Below are 25949 nucleotides of genomic sequence, written 5' to 3'. Positions count from 1 at the left end.
GAAATCCCATTCCAGGAACACGGACACTCTGGAGGAAAATCTTGTACTGAGAACAGATGGCCCAACCTAGTTGGACCCCAAGAGCTTTGACCAGAATGACTACCACAAGACACTACACCTTCTTGCCCATGCAAATCTGGTGACCGAACCTCTCTTCGGTCAGTCAGCTAGAACATTACAACACAGACCACACCTGCTTGTCTGAGGTTCAAGAGGCATGCAGTCATTGCACCAGGCTTACAACATTTTCCTAAAATAACAGTTTTAAAAAGGAAAATGGGAGGGTTTCAGAAAGGTGGGAATCACCTACTTTCTTCATTATAACACTAAGGAATTGCAAAGTTATTTATGATGAAATAAAATAAATAAATAATAGGTGAGATTTCTCAACCTGCCTATTACATAACAGCCTTTCTGAATAAGAGAGGTGAGTTAGGAACTGGGGAGCTCCTGCCGGGTCCCCTTATAGCTTCCCAAGGCCAAAGGAAGCTCAGCTTGTCTCATGCCTGTAACCTTTATGTGCACCGTAACTGCTATGGGACCAAGAGAAAGGGAAACCCTTGGAGCCCACTCTCCGTAAGACTCTTGGCCCCACCCTACTTAGGGACCTGACTGCCATCCACTCTGGGTCCTCTTTCTTCCCAAAGAGAGCAGGGAAGGCTTTCCCACCCTCTAAGAATACCAGGGCTCTCCCTACTCCACAGTGTAGGAAAACGTGGACCTTTTAGGTTGGCATGAGCAAGGTCCAAGAGCTCAACGCCTCAACCTAGTCAACAGTAGTCAGGCTCACACAGAGGTCATAGCCTCCCATGTAGGGACACGACAGATGCCAGTTACAGGGACTCCTCCTTTTCCCAGAGCACTAGCAGTGGGTCTAGGTGAAAAGAATTCAAGGCTCAGAACTGAAACATGGGCATTCTGATAAGCATTTGCATAGGAAGCTCTATGAGAAGCTAAAACAACTTTGGGAAAAAAGTCAGATTCGTGGTGGCAGGTAAGCTCAGGTTTCAAGATACAACTTCTTAATCAAGCTGGAAAATAGGGAATTCATCCTGCTTTCATGAAATCTGACAGCACTTTCATGGAGAAAACAGCCCTGAGGGTGCCTGGGTGGCTGAGTTGGTTAAGCGTCTGCATTTGGCTCAGGTCATGATCCTGGGGGATCCAAGGGTTTCCCTTTCTCTTGGTCCCATAGCAGTTACGGTGCACATAAAGGTTACAGGCATGAGACAAGCTGAGCTTCCTTTGGCCTTGGGAAGCTATAAGGGGACCTGGCAGGATGGAGCCCTGCAGGGAGCCTGCTTCTCCCTCTCCCTCTGCCCCTCCCCCTACTCAGGCTCTCGCTCGCTCTCTCTCTCTCTCTCTCTCGTGCTCTCCCAAATAAATAAAAATCTTTAAAAAAAAAAAAAGGTCCTGCATAGCACTGACCACTGTCCTTTTTACAACAAGCCCACTCAGTTATAGTCAAAATTCTGACAATGAATAATGCACAGCATAGTGCAATTTATGCCACCAAATTCTGAAACTAATCAATGCAGGTTCCCCAAATTTTGCCTGGTTTGGAAAATCACATAAGTGAGAATGGGAGTTCAGAAAAGTACAAAAGGCTTTTCCTCTGAATTTTCCTTCTTTACATTGACTGCCTGAGCCAATGAAAGTGGACTAAGTTAAAATCATTTCTGCATACTTTTTTTTTTATTAATGAGGAAATTATTTTCCTTGTCCTCCACTAAATAAATTAGCCTGCCTGGAGTGCCTGCCTATCTTGGTTTGGCCTCACCAAGAAAAATCTCTTCTGATAATTCTTCCACTCATTCAACAAGTGTTTTTATAAAATATATCTGACATATACTATTGTACACATGTTAATTTGATACATTTATATACTGTACTATGATTGCCACTATAGTGATAATCAGCACCCCTATCACATTACATAATTCTCCTTTCTTTTCAGTGGTCAGAATCATTAAGTTCTAGACTCTTGGCAAGTTTGATGATTACAGTACAATATTGTTGTCTATCAACAAGTTTCTACTGAATACTTCATATGTGCCAGGCATTATGTTAGGTGCTAGGGAAGTAATGAGTAACAAAAGAGTTATTGGCTTCAAGGCTTTACATTCCCAGTAAAGTCGATCTCTGTTGACCTTATACTCTTGCAGTAAACGCACTTACCACTGTAGGGTAGTGTCCATCTGAGAGGCCATCCAAGGCATCTTAATTAGACCTCTGTATTTATTGAGGACCACTCAACTGAGCACGTTGGAGAGTTAGTTGTCAGAGACTGAGATAGATCTACACAGACAACTTTCTTCTTAAGCATTTAGGATCTAAAATTTATTTCAAGGAATTTATGATGTACTATTAGGGGAGAAGCAGGAGGGTACGAGCCACACAAAATGATTTATATATAAATAAAATAAAGTAATACATAATACATAAAACACAGCTGTAGAAAACTGAAACAAGATTTTAAATTACTGGTTTAGATTATACTTTAAATTTTATTCCAAGAGAAACAGGTTAAAATTTTAACCTAGTAATGAATGATAATTATTTTATTTAAGAAAGACGATTTCAGGAGTTATGTACAGAAGGGAATCTTCGCTTTCAGAGTTGGACTATCATAGACAAGTCTTATAAGTAGATAAGTAGGAATAAGAGTAATAATGATAGAAATGATGATGATGATGATGATGATGATGATGATGATGATTAGCCTCCCAAGACCACACAAACAGAAAAAAGCAGCACAGGCTCTGAACCTATGCTTCGTTCTAATTAGAAAGAAATAGGGGCACCTGGGTCGCTCAGTCGGTTGAGCATCCGACTCTTGATTTTGGCTCAGGTCATGATCTGAGGGTCGTGAGATCAAGCCCCATGTTGGGCTCCTCACTGGGCGTGGAGCCTGCTTAAAATTCTCTCTCTCCCTCTCCATCTGCCTTCCCCCCGCCTTCTCTAAAAAAAAAGAAGAAAAAATAACTTTTGTAAAAGAAGAGAGGAAAAAGTAAACATTTTCTCAACCACGAGATGAAAAGTAAAAGTAACATCATAACTTTCTCAATGGACTATTAGAAAGTTTTTGAGAAAATCAACTTTTATTATAGGTCTAAGTTGGTAATAAATAAGGGTACATAATCCTTTCTCCCCATTTCAATGGTGTTAGTAAAATCAGAAAATCCCCTAAGTTTTCACCTTTTCTGTTTCAACACAGTTTGTTGGTTGTTAGTTTTGGTTTGCTGTGTGTTACTTTGGAAAAGAAATGCTGAGTAACTCATGTTTTGTAGTCTCTACATGTAGGAGTTAAGTGACTAAATATGAGTCATGTTTGTGGCACTAATTCGAGAAGGAAATCTCATCAAAAATAGGAAGAACCTGTGTTTCCAAGAAAATATTATTCTACAAGATGTAGCTTAGATTCATTTTCTTCCTGACTCAAGGGCGTGTCATATTTTTAAAAAATTTAAAAAGGTATCCAATTTTCTTTGGTAAACTTGGATTTTCCTCCCTTTCATTTCAAGGCTAAAAATTCATTGCCACATACTTCATAATAATTGAAACAAAGAAACCCCAAATGTCTAGTCACAGAGTACAATTATGGTTGTTAGATTTAAGTGTAATTATGAAGAAAATTCAGTATCATGAACATGTCCATTCTACCCCAAATAATCTGTAAATTCAAGATATCAAAAGAATGATGTGGAAGGAACTGACCTATACAATATCAAGTCTTATTATAAAACCATACTAACCATAATTGGTACAAATGTAACTATGGAAATTATATAGCGTAAAATTGGGACAGAGTTCATAAGTAGGCCAGGATTAAAAAAAAATATATATGCTAAAACACGGAACAAAACAGGAAACACTAACAACTCAAAACTTCTGAGGATCCAAAGATTCCCCAGGGTCAATATTTAAACATCTCCGAAGAAGAGATATTTGCAACAGCTATACATGGTAACATACTATTAGCTAGAATTTATAAAGAACTTCTACAAATCAATAAAAAAAAGACAACCTTATAGAAAAAAGGATAAAAAAATAACAAACAGCAAATAACAAATTCTCTTATCAGTAGATGGAAATCTTCCATATTTTTTAATGGTTACACATTAATTTAATTATATGGAGAGAGCAAAACTTATTTAACTCATCCTCTATTAAGAAATTTGGGTTTCTTCTAATATATGCTGTTACAAACAACGCTTCAATAAGTCACCTTACACATACTGTGTGTCTGTATGATGTTGACTCTTGAGAATAAATTCCCAAAAGTAAGACTGCTGGGTCAACGAGTAGGTCTATCACCAAACAAAGGCAGTACCAACTGTCGGTGAGTCTGTGGAGTAGGGAGAACTCGTATATCTTGCTATTAGGTCTGTAAGTCCATGCAGATACTCTGGAAAAGAACCTGGCAATATCTGGTAAGGCTACAATTCACATACACTCTAACTCAGAAATTCTACTCCTAGATGGAAACTCTCAATATACTATGAGTCATGCGTAAGCCAGTTAACAGCTTTGTGATGATAAAACAAAAAGACAGGGAGGGGGAGAAAAGGATAACAGTAATTTTTTTAAACTGTGGTCTACCTGTAAAACGCAGTATAATACCACAGTGACGAATGAAGGAATGGGAGCTGTAGGTCTCAGCAGTTTCTTCACTTCTCGATGGCTTAGACAGTTATTTAGCCGGTCTATGCCTGAGTTTCTCCATTTGTAAAGCAAGGATGATAACAACAGCTATCACATGGGACTGCTAACATTTGTCAAGTTTTTAGAACAGTGTCTGGCACATGCTAACTATTATAGATGTGTTTGCTAAAAATGAAACGAATCTCATAAATAGAATGTTAAGTGAAATATCAAGTTTCAGTAAGCGACATTCAGCGTAACACCACGTATAGAAAATATAAAACACACACAAAATACTACATTTTTACCACTTACATATGTAGAAACATTATAAATAGAGAAGGACAACACCAAATGGCAGTCAGTGACATTGGAGCAAAAGGTGATCTGGAGGGAACATGAGGAGGTTTAATAGCATTGATCTATGTGTCTATTTTTGTACCAGGACTGTACTATTTTTATTCCTTTAGCTAGCAATCAAATATATGCATTTGTATAATATATTACATACATTCTATATATATAGTTAATTATTACTATATTTATATGACAAACTATTGGGACTACACCAAAATAAAAAGTTTTTGCACAAGGGAAACTATCAACAAAGCAAACCGAATGGGAGAAGATATTTAGATATTTGCAAGTAATATATCTGATAAGGGTTTCATATATAAAGAATTTACACAACTCAACACCAAAAAATCGAAATAATCCCAGGGAAAAACAGGCAGAGGACATGAATAGCTGTTTTTCTAAAGAAGACATACAAATGGCAAGCAGACACATGAGACTATGCTCAACATCACTCATCATTAGGAAAATGCAGATCAAAACCACAATGAGGTATCCCCTCACACCTGTCAGTGTGGTTAGTATTAAGAAGACAAGAAGTACGGGGCGCCTGGGGGCTCAGATGGTTAAGCGTCTGCCTTCGGCTCAGGTCGTGATCCCAGGGTCCTGGGATCGAGTCCCGCGTCGGGCTCCCTGCTCCTTGGGAACCTGCTTCTCCCTCTGCCTCTCTCTCTCTCGCTCTCTCGTGAATAAATAAAATTTAAAAAAAAAAAAAAAACTATCTTCATTTAAAAAAAAAAAAAAGAAGACAAGAAGTAATGAGTGTTGGCAAGATGTGGAAAAAAGGGAACTCCCAAGGCACTGTTGGTGGGAATGTATATTGGTGTAGCCGCTGTGGAAAACAGTATGAAGGTCCCTCAAAAAATTCAAAATAGAACTACCATATGATCCAGCAATTCTACTACCATTTATCCAAAGAGAACAAAAACACTAACTTGAAAAGATAATATGCATCCTTCTGTTCACTGCAGCACTATTTACAATAGCCAAGATCTGGAAGTAATTTGTGTCCATTGATAGATAAATGAATAAAGAAGATGTGGTGTGTATATATATATATATATATATATAACAACACACACACACACACACACACACACACACACACACAGAGGAATATTACTCAACCATAAAAAAGAATGAGATCTTGCCATTTCTGACATAAATGGACTTAAGAGGGCATTATGCTAAGTAAAATATGTCATATAGAGAAAGACAAATACCGTATGATCTCACTTATGTAATTTCACTTATGTGAAATCAAAGAAACAAACAAAAAAACAGAAATGGACTCATAAACACAGACAGCAAACTGGTTGCCAGAGGAGAGAGGTAGAAGGGTGGGAGAAAGAAGTGAAGGGGAGTTAGAGGTACAAGCTTCCAGTGGTAAATAAGTCACAGGGATGAGGAGTACAGCACGGGAACAGAGTTAATAATATTGTAATAACATTGTGTGGTGATTACACTCACCGTGGTGGGCATTACATAATGTATGGACTAGCTAAATTACTATGTTGTGCACCTGAAACTAATATAACATTGTATGCCAACTATACGTCAATAATAAAAAATTTTTAAAAATGTAAACAGAAATGGTCAATTAACAGGAGATAAGATATAAATGGTCAATCAGCATATACAAATCTACAAATCAAGAAATCAAAGCATGTAGATTCAATTAAGATGAGACATCCCTTGTCCCACTATCAGGTTGTTAAAAAAACTTTTAAAGAACTGACATCTTTCTCAGTGAGGGAACAAAGAATCAGGCATTCTCATACACGGAGGCTGAGAATTTATATACATTGGTCCAACTTTTCTGCAGTTCTTTTTGACAACATGTACAAAAATTTATGTAAACTTTTTGACACAGAAATTTCACCTTTAGGAATCTGTCTTTAAAAAGAATTTGAACATGGGCAGAAGTATAGTCACCAGGATGTTCTCACTATGTTTATTTAAAATCATAAAAATAATAATCTGCATGTCTAAAAATTGGAGATTAGGTAGAAAGAATAGGATATAGCCATACTATGTGATTTTATGATATAAAATATATTTATTAGGAAAAAACAGTATGATGGGTGAAGAAAAGCAAACACAAGGCATGTGTAATATAATTCCATATTTGTTATATATATTGGAACAGTTCCCTTTCCTCTGTATTTTCCAATTTCGAATCATTAAATGCATTGCTTATATAAGAAAAGAGCTATTAAAACTATGCAGATGGGAAAAAGAAACTGAAGGAAAATTTTAAAACCTAATAGAAGAACATTAGGGCACTGAGATGGTGGGTATTTTTTCTTTTTTCTTGCTTTTATAAATTCTCTGCAACATTCTTACATTGCTTTTATTACCTAAAATATTTTAAAAATTAATAGGGAAACCAACATTGATTTGTAAGCCCATCATGGGGGACAATATGAGATTGATTCTGCCTCTCCTGCTTCCCTTCCTCTCCATAGGCCTTTCTGTAAGCGTGGACACATTTCTCCACATTTCTCTAGGGAAGCCTCTTGGTGACCTTGTGTACCAATCAAGAGTTCAGTGAGTACAGAGAGGAGCTGGTGCCAGACTGCCATCAGAGTCCCTGTGACTTCCCCACTAATCACTCGCTGCACTATAAAAAGAGCCGATGGGAGAACTTGGCCCTGGCCGGCTCTCCCACCCACTGCCTGGCCATGAAGCCCGCCACTGGGCTTCTCTGGGTTTCCATCTCCTTAAGCATTAGGGGAAGGTGTGGGGGGGGGGGGCGGTTCTCTAAGGTTCCCTTGGCCAAACTCTTTGATTCTAGATGCAGGTAGGAAATGCAGCTCACAGTAACCAGGGGAGACTTGCAAATCCACAGATCTGTATCTACAAAGAGCTGTAAAAACTAAAGGAGATTAAACAGAGGTCATGCTAAGCTATGTGAATCATGAGTTCCCTTGGATTAAGTAACTAGATTTCACCAGATGCCTCTGCACTCACTCTGTAGTCTCTATTCACATCGCTGAGCTGCCAATAATTATTAGGGAGGCCCATTCGCTTGTACTCTTCACCGAGATCAATCAGCATCCAGCCCTGTTCTCTTTCTTCTTTATCCAGCTTGGGGTTGAATGAAAAGCAGTATAACTCTTCATATTTCACTGCAAGATAAAGGAGAATAAAGCCAAATCAAACCAAGTCAAATCCAGAACCAAATCTCCCCAAAAGCATTCTATGTGGGCTGGATTACATCAAGAAGCCAAACCAGCTTCTTGCCCCTCGGGACACTGCAAGGAGTATTCCGTCTCTGTGGGCAGGTTCACCCACCTCCTCCCAGTAATGACATGGAGACCTTAGAACAAGCGAACTCAATTTTGCAAGAGCTCCTTTCCCTTCAGAAACAAGGCCTTCTCCATTTTGCGCTTTTTTTTTACGTTGCTTTTGAAGCCAAACATATTCTCCAGAACACGTAAGAAAGGGAACTTTAAAAATTAATTAAGAATGTATGTATCATTAGACATCAAGAACTCAATTTGTTTATGTATATCGAGCTTGGATTTGGGATGGCCTCTCAGAGGTGGAGGGAGGCCCAGGCCACTGCCCCATGTTGATACTCACAATATGAAAAAGAGAAATAACAATTGAAAAGCTGTGAAATGTATTCAGATGTTTGCCCTGAAAACATCTGAACTTATATCAGACACATCAATGTCATAATTGCACTGCTCATACAAAATTCATAGGATTCATAAAAAAATCAATTGATAGTGTAAGGTACCCTGGTCATGAGGGGCAAATTCGAGGATGTCTGATGAAAGTCTGCTTTCAATTCTGCCAGGATGTCTATGTCTTTATGTACCACCCTTTCTGCTTGTGAGGCCAGGGCCAACAGCCTTCCCCATTTAGAGCTAGGATTTGATTTTCCTGCTCTGATCTTGTTATGTTGAAGGAAGCAATTACGCCAGTGCTGTTCAACAAAAATATAAGCAAGCCACATGTGTCACTGAAAAGGTCCTTGTAGCCACATTAAAAAACTAAAAACAATGAAATTAATTTTACTAATATATTTTCTTAGAAAGCCAATATATCCAATTATCATTTCAACATATGTATCATATAAAACTTTTTAATATTTGATGTATCTTATTTCATAATGTCTCTGAAATTCCACCTGTATTTCACACTTGACAGCACATCCTCACTCATTCTGCCTACATTTCAGGTGCCCACAAGCCACATGAAGCCATACTGGACAGTGCAGGCCACCATATTGGATAGTGCAGATCCAAGCACCTCCGGTAAAGATAAATCATGGCTGATTCTCACTGAACACGTGTTTCATTCCAGATTCTGTTCTTCGTAAATGTATTAACCCATCATGGGCCTCATTTTACAGATGAGAAATCTGAGGCAAAGGTAGGTTAAGGAATATCGCCAGGGCCACATGGCCAGTAAGTGGGGAGTCTGGATTTAAATCAGGCAATCTGGCTATAGAGTACATGCTTCTAATCACACGCATTGCCCCTCTAAGGCAGATCCTTCTCCCCAGATGGACCACTTTGTGTCTTCTCCTTCCTTGTTCCATCCCCTGAATCATCTTCTTTTTCTCCAGTAGGTTTCTTTCTCCTCAATTTTCTTAGGTCCCCCCATTTATTCCTTAATCTGTTGATGACATTCAGATGTGGTTAATTTAATGGCTCTTCCACAAGTGTCTGGAGGCCCAAGAAAGGATCTCACCACCAGCAAAAGGCCACAGAAACACACAGGCAGCCTGAGAGCTAACCTCAGTTTCAGGCTTGTTGTGATTACCATGGAAATAACTCATCCACAAGGAGGAAGAAAAATAAGGATATTTTAAAGACCCGACTTTTTCATTAGACTTGCACTCTTTCTTGTAGAAAAGAAGCAAAAGTAAGTTTATCAGTTAGATAAACTATGTTCTATTTCAGTTTCTCCTGATATACTTCTAAACTTCAAGCTTTAAGACACTGACAATTTCAAACAATAAGAAAGCACACACCCACAGGTGTCTGTACACACAAACGAAGTAGATGCTCTCAGTAGGAACTGTCTCTTGTGATCTTGGCTACTGGAGCAGGAAGACTACGAAATTGAGATCCTGTTCTGGGAACCATCAGCTGGACACTGACACATCTTTTCCATTTCTCAGTACCATTTCATGACTCAGGCCTCTGATATCATAACGTTAACCGCAAATGCAATTTGGTTAAGAGGCCAAAAGAATCTCTTGCGAAAGCCTCAGTTCCCTTAGTGAAAGAAGAGCTTATGAGCACGGGGTTAATAATGGACGTTAAGTTCCCTTTGTCAAGCAGTTACAACTAGATTTAAAGGTAGAAGGAGAAAACCATTCTAGGACTATGGATAGTTTTCTTTGTATGGGCTCACGCCTGCTGTCATTGGGAGGAGGCAAGCACACAGAACAGAAATTAAAGCAAGAACAGTTTATAGCAGATATCAAGACCATTCTTGAACTGGGAGGCATTAGGATTGGTTGCCACTAAGACTGTGAAATGTTTTCTTCGGGTTATTTTTAAGCAAAAGGGTGATCAACCATAGCTCTAGCCCAATTTAACTAAAATTCTACACAAGGGCAAAGAAACCCACATTTTTGTCAGCCAAAACTCGATCTTATTAACATAGGCAAGCTTCTTACCCAAAGGCCAGCCCAGGGGAAGCCTTCAGTGAATGACTGCCTACTCTGAGAAATTAAAAAGTACCATTAACACAGATGTAAATTTTACTGAATATTTCCCGTTCACAGTGTTCTGTTCTTCTCACCTCCATCTCTTGCAAAATATGTAGCAGAATTCTTAGTAATCACAAGGAGGTGAGTTAAAAACACCACCAAAAGTAGGGCTAGAGAAATCTCTAGTCTTTATAGAATCTGAATGGAGAACACGTCTGCTTCAGAAAGGTCAGATCCCTGATTCCTCACCCTCATCTCTTAAAACAGACATGTTAAATACTCCACCGGCTTCTCACCCCACGGAGTCTGAGCCATCACACCCAACATCAAATGTCTTTTGCTATTAGTGACAGCAGGGTTCAAGAGGAGGTGCACCAAAAGGCTCTCCTCCAGAGCTCTTCCCATAAGAAGCAAATACCCCACATGCCTTTGCACTGTGGGAGTAAGCTGAATGTGCACCTCCAATCTAAAAAAAAAAAGGTTTTTCAGAAAAAGTTATGCAGAAATCATTCTAGTATTTACTTTATTTACCTATTTAAATCTTATAATTGCCAAGCAAAGGCAGACTTGAAGGTTTTTCTATCCAGAAAGAAAAAGAACTATTTCTAAAATACTGCATTAAATTAAGAATGGATAGCATTTAAAAAAAAAAAAAAAGAATGGATAGCATTTTGGGGACGTTTCTAGCCAAATCGGTGTTTCAGAACTCAGGAGATGGCCTGAGAGATGCATGTGTTGACTGACTTGGCGTTCCTTGAGCACCACCGTTCATCTGGACTCCTTAACACAAGGAAGCCCTCAGCACTGCGATGGGTTCCGTACCTATTGCTCTCATCAAAGCCTTGGCTCTTGGGCAATCCCACTTCCTACTCCCTGGGTGGGTATTTATGCCATCAAGCGGTAATTTTCAACTTGGAACCACCCAGCCTCCAAATGGCCCCGTCTCTACGCCCCCACCCCTTCTCTCCCATAAAAAAGGAAAGGGTGTTCACACCACCAGATAAGGCAGCTGTGGGTAAGACAAAGCAATTGGAGAAAAAAGAAAAACAACCTGGTTTGTTTCCCAGGTATCAGGCTAACTGGTTATGAAAACAGAATATTTTGGGGAAAAAAATAGGGTAGGAATTACCGAGATAGACTAATTGGGAGAAACAAAAGGTAACAATATTATAATAAAAAAAATACTTTAAAAAGAAAAAGAAAACTTGCAATGACCAATGTAAAACCTGAATAATACAGTTATGTTACTGATTGTTTCCCTTCTGCAAATTTTTTAAAACTCCAAAGGAAAGATCAAACACAAATGGGCATTCGCTGAATGAAGAGGTGGGTCTAGGAAGGGAAAAGTGACCGGCAGTCATCAGGGGGACACACATATGTGGGGTTTATTAGAACCAAAAGTAACAATTGAAAGCTCAGCTGCTCCCAACCTTCTGCTTAATTCAGGCAACCCAAAATAAGCGGGGCTGAAAAACCAGTGAAACAAGGTTGAGAAGACAGCACAGTTATTACTGCACTTTGCAGATTTAGAATAAAAATAAGGAGACGTCTGCTGTCTATTTTCAACAAGTAAGTGTTTGAATGAAACACCAGGGCTGTGGAAGCTAACCGTTAATGGAAAAGGACTTCTGGACTCAGAGATTAGTATGGTCAATAAAAAGCAAATTACCACTGCAGACACTGCGTAAGCAGCTGTGACAGACAAGGACGTCAAAAGGGAAATTAAGCCCCACCCCCCCAAAAAGTGAAACTGAGCAAATGAGATGATGTCAATCACAAGATTTTTAAAATCATAATATGTGTGCAGAAGAACTGGGGACTAAGAAGAACTGAAAAAAAAAAAAAAACTATCGTTTAGAAAAAAAATGGGAAAATAAACAAAGATGGTTTAAATGTTCAAGGGCCCAGGAACACTACAGAGGGAAAGATAATTGATAGAAAAATAAACAGCAGAAGCCAAATCAGAGGGAGGAGAATGCACATGGGAAAAATGGAAGCTCTCTGAGAAATAGGGGTCTTTTCATCAGAAAAATGTATATCCTTACTAGTACACTGGATCTATTTCTCACTGGGTCCAAAGTTTTACTTTAACCTAAATTATTCTTTATTAAGAATTAAAGAGCTTACTGACTTTGGCTACTTTAATTTTTCATTCTTACCGATCTGAATTCACACAAAAGACCAACCAATAAAATCTCGCTAAATGTTTTAGTAGTTTGATGTACCTTTATCCTAGAAATCCTAATTCGGTGGAGAGAGAATCTCAAGCGTTCTGAAAATCTCCTTCATAGGACTTGACTTAAATGGACTCCCAAGCATTTCTTCTTTTGTAAAAAAAATAAAATAAAATAAGAAAATTTGTCCTCTACAGGACCTTGAAGCTTAGCTATCAGGGTAGCTGAAAATAGGTGATTCGTGTTGGTGACTAACCAGAACCACCACAGAGATCTATATTGTGCTAACACACACACGCGCGCGCGCGCGCGCCCCTACTCTGATAGACCCAGAGGAGGGGGAAGGTATATTTTGTAAAAGATCTTCAGATGGCTCTGATAAGCCATCCCTATTCCCAGCTGGGACCCCCTCCACCTTTCTCTACCTCCACCCAGATTCAAAAACCTGCTTCCAAGGTTGTAGGCTGTAACAGATCCTAATTTTAGCATTGTTTCTAACATTAAACTGTGAAACTGTCTGGGTTCCATTTCATCTTCCCACACTTATTAAAGTACTGTGTTTTATGTAAACTGACATTTCTGATTCCAGGGTTTCAAAATGCTGGTGGCTTTCTTAAAATCTTCTAAGGTAGTAAGTTTAATTCAATTCATTACTATGATTTCTTTTTTTGCTCTCTGGCTATGTCTAATACCTACCTCCCAAATGTCACCTTTAAGAAAAAGTGGGAGTTTTATAAAAAGTGAGGAACACAGAGATTTTCCTCCATGGGGACCCTTGCAATGACTGTCTGCACCAGCCACAGCCCTCACGTTCACTGTGATCTGCCCTTCCAGCCACTCAGCTCTTTCCCAGTTCTCTGGGCTATTCCTAAATCCTATTAGTCAGGTCAGAGCACATTTATTACGCAGCCCAGCCATTAATCAGTGATACAGAAATTGCTGATACACAGTTCTCCTCGCATTCCCTGCTGCACGCAACCTAACACACATCTTCCCAGAACTTCTGTTCCAATTATAGTGCACCCTCTAAATAAAGTTCAACTGCTTTTCTGGCTAACTCTGCATTTCTTTGCAACACACGGAAATGAAAAAGCCTCCACCAGCTGCTTTGAAAGGGGAGCAAAGTCAAGTCAAAACTATCAGGTTTTGACAGCTCCCTGCACCATTTTCAAGAAATAACTTGAGGTCTTCGCTCTCTGGAGATGATACGGTCACACAATAAGAAATGGAGGACCCAGCCAAGCCCCTTGCAGACGTTACAACCAAATTTCTTGTCCTGAATCAAAAAGCATTTAGCACAGTAACTAAAAAAGATATATTCCATCTCCCTTGTCAGTGATTTCGGTATAACACTACCATGGAGATTACTCTTATATAAAAGATTTATTTTTATGGAATTCTCCCCAGAAACTCAGATGTCTATTTTTTTTTTAAGCAAAAGGACACCGCAACCCATACAAGCCACATAGAGAGACAAGAAACGCTTCTCTAGAAGTGCCCAGGAAGCCATAAATCGGAAGACCCCAAGCCGAGGGATAGAACAGGAGAGAAACTGACAGCATCTATTTTTCCAATCAACAAAACATTCTTCCCACGACACTTAAGAAGGTTTTGTTTAGGAGAACCAACAGATCCACACTGTGAATACAACTGATGCTAACAAACGTCTAGTTATACCAACCTTGGGAAACCTCTATCACCATCACAAAGCCATAAAAAACCCAAGAGGGGGAAGTGCCCTTAAGCTGTTTGATATTAATATTCTCCACACAAAACAATTTGTCAGTTTTATCTTAGGCTCCAAGCAAGGTGGCTCAATAATCATAGTATGGGAAGGGCATGATTTTAATACGATTTCACTCCAAAAGGAACAGCTATAAACCCTCCCCTCCCCACCCAAGACAAAGTGAATACTAAGAAAAATGAAAGAGGATCGTATAGTAAACAACTCAGGGAGAGCCCCTAAAAGGCAATGAATCATTCAGAATTCTTGGCCTCATTGGAGGATTTGGGAAAACATATAGTTCCTAAAACACCATAATTCTTAAGCTATGCATATTTCTTGAACACGATTTGTGAACCTCAGGGTGCGATGTCCGCAATGCTGAGTTCCTCCACCCTACCTGGCCTCGCAAGGCGTATCAGAGAGATGTACACATCATGGCAGTCTCGTTCCTGGGGGATGATGAGCTGTAACAGCTGGAAGTTCTTGCAGCGAATAAGCAGAGGGCTCCCGGTAGCGGTTGTTGCCTGTTTTTCAATGGTGGAAATCTGACTGTGAAGAATCTACAACCAAAAGTCATGTGGAGAAGCTAAGCACTGATAACCGATAAATGAGACGAGCACAACCCAGATCTCCGAAGGAACACGGACAAGAAACACTCCCCCCGTCTTTGGCTAGCTCAACGCCTGCACTCAGACAACAAGAACCAATGTTCCCGGGAAAGAGCCATCTAAGTTTGTCATTTTATTTTTCATTACCAAGTCTTCTGATATCCAGGCTAATTATTTAGAGCCAACTATTCAGCATACAATTCTGTACAAGTCCAGGTAAGGGAACATTTTGGTAGTCAAATGGTGAACACACTTAATAGCTAAGATTAAATAAGGTCATGAGAAGTTAGTGAAATAAACCTCGCAATCAACAAAAGTTAGAGACGGTTCCGCTGGGAGGTGCCACCATGCTCCTTAATTCCACATGGGATGCTCAAGTTCAATAGCAACTTGAGATTGTTGTTTTCTAAGCTGCTGGTGGTCAGGCAGGCTGGAGAAGAGATTTATGTTAAAGAAAATCAGGCTGAAGTGCATCTCTCTGGTGCTTCAGTGTGTGGCGGGGGGTAGGTTTCGGCTCAGTCAATGGGAACATTTGTTATCTTTTGTTATGTGGGTACAGTTGACACACACTGTTACATCAGTTTCAGGTATACAATATACATTATGCGATGCTCCCAAGTGTAGTCACCATCTGTCACTATTTCTCTCCACCCAGTAATGCCCACCACCTTCCGCTGAAAATGTAACAATGTCCACAGAATACAGAAAAGGGAAAAATCTACAATTCAGGGATTCTGGTTCGAGTCAGAGTGTCGGGGGTTGGGTGGCTATATAAAATAAGATGTATCCAATGGTCTCATTACTAAGTAGCAGAAATATCTGACATTGGGACTCTTCCCTAGCTTTTCTTTCCTTCGTTGTCAAATTATCAGAAAAGCGAAGACAACATAATAAAATAACTAAATGGTCTGCATTATTGGATCCTACAAATACAATGTATTGCAAATAAGGCACTAGCTAAGTGCTCTATCTGGCACTGATGTTCTCGGATCTCTACTTGACAGCTGTGACATGAAGCACTTATATTTCTGGCTATTTCTAGGCTGTCTTTGATGATGTTTAAATAATCAGTGCTTAAAATGAATAAGTAAATCAAATGGATTTGACTCTGTGCAAAACAAGGCGAAGCTGATCCTCCAAAAACAGTCCTCTGAACACCCAAATATCAAAAGCCCAACCAAAACTTGTTACTTAAAACGACAGAAAATGTATAAAGCCAAAAATAAAGAATGCATACCCATGTTTCTTTTCTTGTGTCAGCTGCGTTTTCCACAAATATGACATGAGTTGCCGTCAAATACAAAGTACCTAGGGCTGCTTTTTTAGAAGATATTCGATCTACCAAGCAGACATTTTCGACCTAGAGAAATCAGTTTGACAGAGTTATCATAAAGCAAAAGACCATTCATAAAAATAAATAGTAAGTAGGTAATCTTAGATTTAATCCAAAACATATATAATTTTGAGGATTCTCCCAATAATAAAACCCAAAACTCATCCTCTTAATTAGATCTCAGTATGTGACTCTGTAGATCAAAAGATAAAAATTCACCAATTGCTTAAAATATCATTTTAAATGTACCACAAAAGCTTTATAGACCCTATTCTTTAAGAATACCCTCTTTGTATTTTAAATAAGTCAGCATTTTTATTTCACTATAACTATATAATTCTAATTGAAGGCAGGAAGTGTATTCATCCACACTCTGAGTTTTTACAATAACCATGTATGAATTATGTCTATTAAAAGAACAATAATATATTTCTCTATGTATTTCTCGGTAGTACAAACAGCCTCAATGCAGTCTGCTTCCACATAAACTAGCAGGAAATATATGAGAGCAGAAAGTATCAGAGAAATGTTCTGCATGTTTACAAGGAAACCTACCAAATTAAGATGCTCACATTCATTTATAATAAAATCTCTTTAATAAGTGAAATTTTCACCACTGACCTTGGAATGGTTGAGAGAGATCTCTGGCAACAATTTTCATCAAGCACACCTCCCTTATAAGCAGAGCAGTTTCAAGGATATGTGGATTGGCATCATTCCAATATGAAATATAATGGACATTCTAAGATAATCTCTTCAGGGCAAGTGGAAACTGAGGGAACTATGACTCTAACAAGGCAGGGCCACCACAATGACCAGAGGAACACTCCTATAATGATGGTGGGCTTGGCACTGCTACTTACTACAGCTGAGGATCAACCATCTAGACAGACAGACACTGGCTCAACCCTCACCCCTCAAGTCAAGATGGCTACCTGCTTCCATGAGGAAGCTTCAGGGACTAGTGAGTCACATTTGCTCCAGTCTTCGGTCTAATATGGAAGCTGTGGCCCTGACGTATTTGGAGAGCACAGGGCATCCCCCCTGCTCCAGGGAAAACCTTGGAGGAGAGCAGACCTAATGAGTACCCCTCAGGACACCAAGGTCAAACAACACTCAAGACATTATGTTGCCTTTGTCTTCTCTGAGCCCTAGAACCAAAGCAGCCTTCTGAGAAGAGCACTGGACGGTCCCATCCCCCTTCTGCCCAATTTTCAAGGATCTGATGAGGTAAATTAAAAATGTGGTATTTAAAATATGTGTTTATTCATACGACTTAGTCTGAGATAGTTACATAATTCCTGAGGCCCTGTGAATGTCTACCTAAAAGATGCTCATTCAACAGGAGGGTCTTAACCTATTAGCTCATAGTTTTAAAAAGTATTTCCTTCGTTATAGATATGTTCCTTTCATATCATTATTCACCATTGCGTCTCTTGTAAATGGCCTTCATGTCACTGGTTTACTTTCCTACTAGGTGATCATCATTTCTTATGTACTCATAAGAACTTTCTATCAGTAAGGAGAAGAGCCTATGGCCGTGTTTTATAATTTCTTCTTTACCAAACTCTTTTACTGCCTCTACTAATTTTTTTCAGTGAGGTCTCTTGGATGCTCTGATAGGAATATTATCTGTAATAATCTGTTTCTTCTTTTCCAGTATTCATACATCTTTTCCTCTCCTTGTTTACTGGCAGATTGCTGTGAATACCAGCAACAGCATTCATGCACATTTTCATTTGTTTCCTTTTTTAATAACATCTTTATTGAGATATCCACCCAAAGTGTGCTACTCAGTGGTTTTTAGCATATCCACAGCGTTGTGCATACCATCCTCATGCATCCATCAGCACAATCAATTTTAAAACATCTTCTTCGCCCCACAAAGAAGCCCTGTACCCATTAGCATTCACTCTTCACTTCTTCCCCAACCACCTCAGCACCAGGCAACCATCAGTGTACTTCTTCTCAGTGGATTTGCCTATTCTGGACATTTCATATAAAGGGGCTCCTACAATATGTCGTACTTTGTGACTGGCTTCCTTCATTCAGCCTCATGTTTTCAACCCATGTTTCAATCCAAGTTGATCCATTTGTAGAATGTGTCACTACTTCATTGCCTTGTATTGCCAATAATATTCCATTATAAAGATACAGATATATCACATTTTATGTATCCATTTGTCAGTGGATGGACATTCGGGTTGTTTCTACTTTTTTTATTTTATTATGTTACGTTAATCACCATACATTACCTTAGTTTTTGATATAGTGTTCCATGATTCATTGTTTGCGTATAACACCCAGTGCTCCACGCAGAATGTGCCCTCCTTAATACCCATCACCAGGCTAACCCATCCCCCCACCCCCTCCCCTTTAGAACCCTCAGTTTGTTTCTCAGAGTCCATAGTCTCTCATGGTTCGTTCCCCCCTCCGATTTCCCCCCGTTCATTCTTCCCCTCCTGCTATCTTCTTCTTTTTTTTTTAACATATAATGTATGATTTGTTTCAGAGGTACAGATCTGTGATTCAACAATCTTACACAATTCACAGCGCTCACCATAGCACATCCCCTCCCCAATGTCTATCACCCAGCCACCCCATCCCTCCCACCCCCCACCACTCCAGCAACCCTCAGTTTGTTTCCTGAGATTAAGAATTTTGGCTATTATGAATAATGCTGCTATGAACGTTCTTGTGCAAGCTGTTGTGAGGACATTAGTTTTCATTTCTCTTGGGTATATACACATACAACACACCTACATCCAGGAATGGAAATGGTGTGTCATATGCTAACTCTGTTTAAAATTGTAAGGAACTTCCACATTATTTTCCAAAGCAGTTGTACCATTTTAGAATCCTACTACCAATGTATGAGGTTCTAATTTTTCCACATCTTTGATAACACTTTTTATGCTCTCTCTGATTACAGCCATCCTAGTAGGTGTAAGATAGTATCTCACTATGATTTTGATTTCAATTTCTCCAATGATTAATGATGTTGAGCATCTTTTCATGTGTACCTCTATTTTTAATGGGAACACTTCCAATATTTCACCATTGAGTTTGATGTTGATGCTTTTTTGTTATCATATTGTGGAAGTGACCTATTCTTCATTCACTAAGAATTTTGATTTTTAAAAATCAGGAATGAACACTGTGTTTTTTAAAATATGTATTTGGATGAATATTTGCTTTTTTACTTTAGTCCTATATTACAATAGCAACAGATTTCTTAATCTTTAAACAAGTCTTGGATTCTCAGGATTGGTGTTTTAATATTTCTTATATTTTACCAGCTATAACTGTTTTGTTTTTGCATCTATGCTTTTAAGAGAGACTGACATGTACCAGCCTATTTGTTCTACTTTTATCAGGCGAATTCATCACGATTATGATGACATTCATTAATTAGAAAGATTTCATCATACACATTTTTTGAAACAAAAATATACAAAAAAGGTACTTCTTTATACAGAATTAATTCTTTAATAATTCTTTCCATTTCTTAAGTGGTTATATATCCACTCAATGTTACCATTTTTTAAAAAGATTTTCTCTTTCTTTAAAGATTTTATTTATTTGACAGAGACAGACAGCGAAAGAGGGAACACAAGCAGGGTGAGTGAGAGAGGGAGAAGCAGGCTTCCTGCCAAGCAGGGAGCCCAATGCGGGGCTCGATCCCAGGAGCCTGGGATCATGACCTGAGCCAAAGGCAGATGCTTAATGACTGAGCCACCCAGGTGCCCCTAAAGATTTTATTTTTTTAAGTAATCTTTACACCCAACGTGGGGCTTCCCAACCCCAATTTCAAGCGTCACACACTTCACCGACTGAGCCAGCCAGCTTCCCTTCAATGTTACCATTTTTTACTAAATCTCATTTTGACATCTATTGTCTTTACAAATTATCTTCTAATCGCTGGTTTTCAAATTCTTAGACACATTTAATTCCTATCTGTAGATGAATCCCTCCCCCTTCAACCCTTCTCTCATTCCTAAATTGTGAACTACGTTTTAACTTTCTTGTCATTAGATAAGCAAAGGGTTTTCTTCAAACTAACAAGTCTTGGATCTACAAATTTAATAATTTTTCTCTTTTCTAATTATTTAATTTCTGCTCCTTTGTTAATAATATTTCAGCTTTCCGTGGTATATCATGTGGCTTTGTTTCTTTGTTCATTTCTGAACTCTCAGGTTTGAGTCAGCTCATTCATTGTCATTCTTTTTGTTTAATAACAAGTCTTAAAAGTCCAATCATTTTCCTCCAAGTAAATCTTTGGCTGCACCTTATGGGTTTTATTTGCAGTATTCTTCTTCTTCCTTTCTAGAAGAGTCTATAACTGCATTTTTTTTATTGCTTCTTTGACCCAGGAGTATTTAAGGAGAATATTTTTCAATTCCCACATGATCAGATTATTTTATTTAAACTTTTGTCATTAAATGTTCTATTCTGAACTAACAACAAGAAAGGTCTTACGGAAGAGAGTTGTGGGAGAAGAAAAGCAAGGGGATATATTATTTTTGGAACATTTCTATGGGAAAATACTGATTTGCATGCTAAACTACCTAAATTAAGTAGAGGTTCAGGGGTGATACACTAGTTAACAGCATCTAAAAATGGAATGTAAATGATTTTCCCTGCCCTTAGGACTAAGGAGACAAAACTTTATTGGGATAATCAGATTGAACATAAGGTAATATTTTGAGACAAACATAATTTAGTATAGATTATTCTCTCCATAGAAGTGAAGGAAGCTATACCACTCAGATTATTTTTAGAAAGGCTTAGTGAAACAGAACGAGGTTCGCAGATGGTGGTAGATTAGAATACTTAATGAGATTTTTTTTCTGTGTCTTTTTGTTAACTTTGGCCGCTGTTGCAGGAAAATTACATTTCAAAATTTGGCAATAGTTCTTATAGGTCCCATTGCTGTTAAAAGTAATTTTGAAGTAGAGGGAGAAAAAAAGAAATAAAAAAACAATGAGGGAAACAAGAAGAGCACAATTTCCCAGTGATCTGTAACAACAAAATAAATGAGTAGTAAAAATTAAAATTCAATTGTCTGAGAAGTTCTGTGACGATAGGGAGCACTGCTCAGAGGCCACCACGTGGTTTACACTAAGATAGCCAGATCATTCTTGACTATGACTCTAGAGTCAGTCAACTGTAGATAAAATGAAACAAATCTCAAGAGTTTGGGCACCATCTTGACGACCCTCTGGCTCAATAACTCTGCCTCATTGTTCAGTAACTTAATTCTATCTTATTTAGACATATAATAAGCTATATGGTAATAAGGCCTATTTCATGCCTGGAGAGACAGGACTCAGGAAACTACCAGCTTCTCTAGACAACGTTATTATGATTCATTTGTGCGTTCCCAGGAACACCATGCTTAAGACACACCAGGTATTCATACTCTGCGAATAGCAGTTCATCTATGCAAAAACATTTTACAGCATATCATTAATTCTTGAGTGTGCCTTTTTCATATTCTGACATTTCTGAAAATGGAATTCGTCTTACAGTTTATGTGTAAGAAGCCGTTATGTCATGTAATTGGCAGTGCTTCTGTCTTTCTTTGTGGGATATAAGATCTTGGTGCATCTTACCATCATTGATGTCTTAGATTTGCTGAAATGCAGTTAAATTTGTAGTCAGTGGCACAAAAATTATATTTGAAATCATGAGACCCAAAGAGGTTACCCAGCGAGAACATGGAGAGTGAGAAGAAATCCAACCTTTAAAGAACAATAGAAGAAGAGGAATCAGAAAAGCAAACTAGAAAGGAATCCAGCTGGAGGAGAACCATCAGGAGAGCATGCTGTCAAGGAACCATGTGCAGAGGAAATGGTTTAAGAGAAAGGAAGTGTCCGTTCCCAATGCTGCTGAGAAATCAAGTCAGGCAATAATGGCAAAGTGCCCACTGGATTCAGTGACACGGAAGATACTGGTGACCTTAGCAGGAGTGGTCCTGGGAGCACAGGGATCAATCAGGAAGAGGAGGAATGAGCTCCACAGGAGCTGAGAAAGTAGAGACTCTTCTCTCTAAGTTAAGGGTGGAACCGGGCAGAAGCCAGAGTGGGAAAGCCTGAGCACTGAAACTCCATCCTGGAGCCGCGGAAGACCAAAGGATAGGAGGAGCCTTCCAGAAACAACTGGCTTGTCAAGACATGTTAAAAAAAGAATCCTATTATGCTGCCAATGAGGCGGCATCTGGAACTGTGACACAGAAAATACAACAACTCCCATTAGGAGGAACTCGTGAGAAATACATTTTAAAGGATCAGAAAAAGGAGATGAGGTTTGCTGGGCAAGGACTTATTTCTCTTGTTAATACCGAAGTCTTCCCCAATCCTTGAAAGCTTTCTCCCTGGCCTTAAAAACTGGTCTTTTTGAGGCACCTGGGTGGCTCAGTCGGTTAAGCAGCTGCCTTTGGCTCAGGTCATGGTATCAAGGCCCATGTTGGGCTCCCTGCTCAGTGGGGAGCCTGCTTCTCCCTCTCCCTCTGTCTGCCTCTCTGCCCACTTGTGCTCTATCTCTCTGTCAAATAAATAAATAAAATCTGTAAAAAAAAAAAAACACTTGTCTTTTTTTTAAAAGATTATGAAATGCGTACTTATTTACATAATGTTTAAAGTTTCAGAAATATAGAAAGAAGGAAAGAAAATTACCCCTAGTCCCACAATCCAAACATAAGCACTTTTAATTTTTTGGTGTATTTTAGAAGATATTTCTATTTAAGCATTATCTGATTAGGTAATGAAGTGCCAGAACCAGAAGAAATCATTCCAGGGATGGGCAGGAAAAGACTTTTGCTTTACTGAGCCTCCCCTTTGCCCCAAATCTTCAGGACGGTTGTTATCCACCATGATGTGCTGATGGGTTGGACAGGGACAGTGTAACTAGGTAAGAGGCACGTTTTACTTCTCCACAGCTGTGTCACGGAACACAGACACATGAGTGGGGGTGGGTGGTGGACGATCTCTAACCTGATCACCTCAGTGGGAGCAGAAGATTATGCCAGAGAGGGCTGTGGAAACGCAAACCTCCATGGGAACTGGCAGGAATTCCAGGCAGTGTTTAGGATTTCCAAAGGGAAAGGAATGGGAGTGTTCAAAATAGCCTTCCCAATAGTTCATAGATCAGGCCAATCTCAGCTGTCATTTGGTTTATGTCAAAATTACCAAAATAATAATAAAAATAATAACAAATATTTTTAGAGTACTTACTCTATGCCATGAACTGTGCCGTCACTTTGCATGAGTGACCTCAGTTAATCTCCATAATAACCCCATGAGTTAGGTCCTTACATAATCCCCAGTTCGCAGTTCCTGGGGACAAGTTTCCCCAGGCCACTCAGGCAGTGTGGCGAGGCTCAGCCTGGAGCTAGGGTCTGCCTAACTCAGAGCCCAAGTTCATCAGGCACCGAGGCTGTGGGCACAGGTGAATGCCTCTGAGGTCATTTTAGTCCTGTTCGTCAACATCAATATGTGTGGAATAATCGATAAACAATTCTTTTAACCAGTTTTATACAGGAAAATTAGTATTTGAAAATTGAATGCTTGCAGACAAAATTATACGATAAAACCACATTCACAAACCACTATCAGCATATTCTTTGAGATTAACTCAAAGACAGAAAGCCTGGGCATGGAATACAAGAGCCCAAATACTGGCAAGAGGGGATGCTCAGTGTTCTCAGAATAAAAGAGAGACCACCAAACATCCAATTCCATTCAACAAAATGCCCGTGCAAAGCACCATGTTAGGTCCAAATAAGAACAAAAGGGTGAATAACAGTGAACCTTTGTTTATCCTCAAGAATCTTACAGACTCAATGGAAGAGCCTGTGCCCCAGGTTAATGGCCCTTTCATTCCCATCCCTGCTCTGCCGGCTTTAGATTGAGGGGGAAAAAAGGTTTCATCAGCTTTTCTAGGCCAAGGCTGAAAAGCTTCAGTGAAAACCCTGAGCCCTGCCACGTCACCGCCAGGTCTGAAACAGGACACCCAGCTGCAGAACACAAGCCCTGCCCCATCCTTCCCTCGCCGCCTGGGAATCAGGGGGACCTTGGAAATCACTGAGACACAGAGCCTCTCTTCAGCAACTCTCCATCACAACACCTTATAATTTCAGTCTTAATAGAATATGAGCCTTGACCTTCTACTCTGTAGGTCGAATATTGGATTGTGGAACATTCTGGATTCCAGAATCATACCAGACTCTCTACAAAGGTAAAGCTGCTCTTCAGGACAGCAGTCTGCAGTGCGGGCTAGGATTACCTTCTACCGAAAAAGACAGAAGAGAGGCAAATGTCACTGGCCACCAGCTTTGCTTGGACCAAAGACCAAGTCCTCAATACCATATAAATTAGGCTGAAGGTCACTGCCAATCATCTGGGAGAAGGGATCCAGAGGTTGCTGAACAGGGAGAAATCAAAATGCCTGCAGTAGCCAAAACCTAGGACAAGTTTATGTTCTAATCTAAGAAAAGCAGCTAGATAAATAGTTTGTCGTGCTAAATTTGGTATCATGACATTTTCTAATTCTACCAACACGAAAAGTAAAGTATTTGCGAGTCAGGAGGCCTGGGCTCTGGTGCTGGTTCTGGTTTTGGAACTGAACTGTGGGGCCCTGGGCAGTTTACTCACTATCTCCCGTTCCCACTTCTATAAAGGACCTAAAGGATATTTAGTGTCTTTCTCCACCCTACAAGGCTGCAGTTAGAACTCAGTGGTACTGGTCCTTTACAGAGAGGCCAGAAAGCACACGCAACAGTAACTGTGAAAATACAAACCATAAGGACTCCCTGTTCACTTCTCCAGAAATTCAGCCACTCGGTAACATCGTTGGCCAACAGAACTCCTGGGGAAAGGAAGCACCAGAGTCTGCACCCACATCCAGCATCCAGGGCCCAAAGGAGAGAGATGAACAGGGCAAGCCTACTAGCCTGGGGGAGAAGCCGCCTGAGCAGAGAATGGCTCTTCCCCAGTCTCCAGGCTCCCTTTCCCTTTCCTCTTTCTGGAGTCTGAGGACTTGGCTTCCTGTGAATCCTGGAGGACTTGGTAAGACTTCCTGGGTTATTTCTACCTCTGATAATTAAGTATCATGTGGTTTTCAGTCTGAATTAATAAAGTATCTTACTGTAATATTTAAAAGAAAGTACTCTGGTTGCCTTTCTATAACAGATGACACCAGACTGCATCTTTGTTTGAGTATTATATTTAATCTTAATGCTCATAAAATTCTTTAAGATAAAATGAAAGAAATCATATACAACATATGTGTATGTCATTTCCAAAAACATAATATTTTAAAATCTATCAATCTAGCCACCCACTTTTCTACAGTCTTTAACGGTGATATTCAGGCTATACAGCATACAGACCAATCTGGCTTCTAACTGCCCACCCATCACATTCCCACATCA

At 39.4% G+C, this 25949-nt stretch overlaps 1 protein-coding gene across 1 annotated transcript in view; it reads right to left on the bottom strand.

Annotated features, from left to right (window-relative positions):
* Nucleotides 1–25949, bottom strand: part of MTMR7 (myotubularin related protein 7) — a 105533-nt gene that overhangs the window by 47219 nt on the left and 32365 nt on the right. The window contains exons 2-4 of the mRNA XM_088021389.1: nt 16421–16543; nt 14973–15135; nt 7972–8129 (exon numbers count right to left, since the gene is read on the bottom strand). Coding sequence (XP_087877515.1) covers nt 7972–8129; nt 14973–15135; nt 16421–16543 — 444 coding nt within the window. The remainder of the gene's footprint in view (nt 1–7971; nt 8130–14972; nt 15136–16420; nt 16544–25949) is intronic.

This window comes from Eumetopias jubatus, unplaced genomic scaffold (assembly GCF_037043125.1).
Source record: "Eumetopias jubatus isolate StellerSeaLion01/CBP00866 unplaced genomic scaffold, mEumJub1_p1.0 scaffold_2, whole genome shotgun sequence".
Taxonomy (NCBI): Eukaryota; Metazoa; Chordata; class Mammalia; order Carnivora; family Otariidae; genus Eumetopias; species Eumetopias jubatus.
This window is presented reverse-complemented; position numbering and strand designations above follow the sequence as displayed.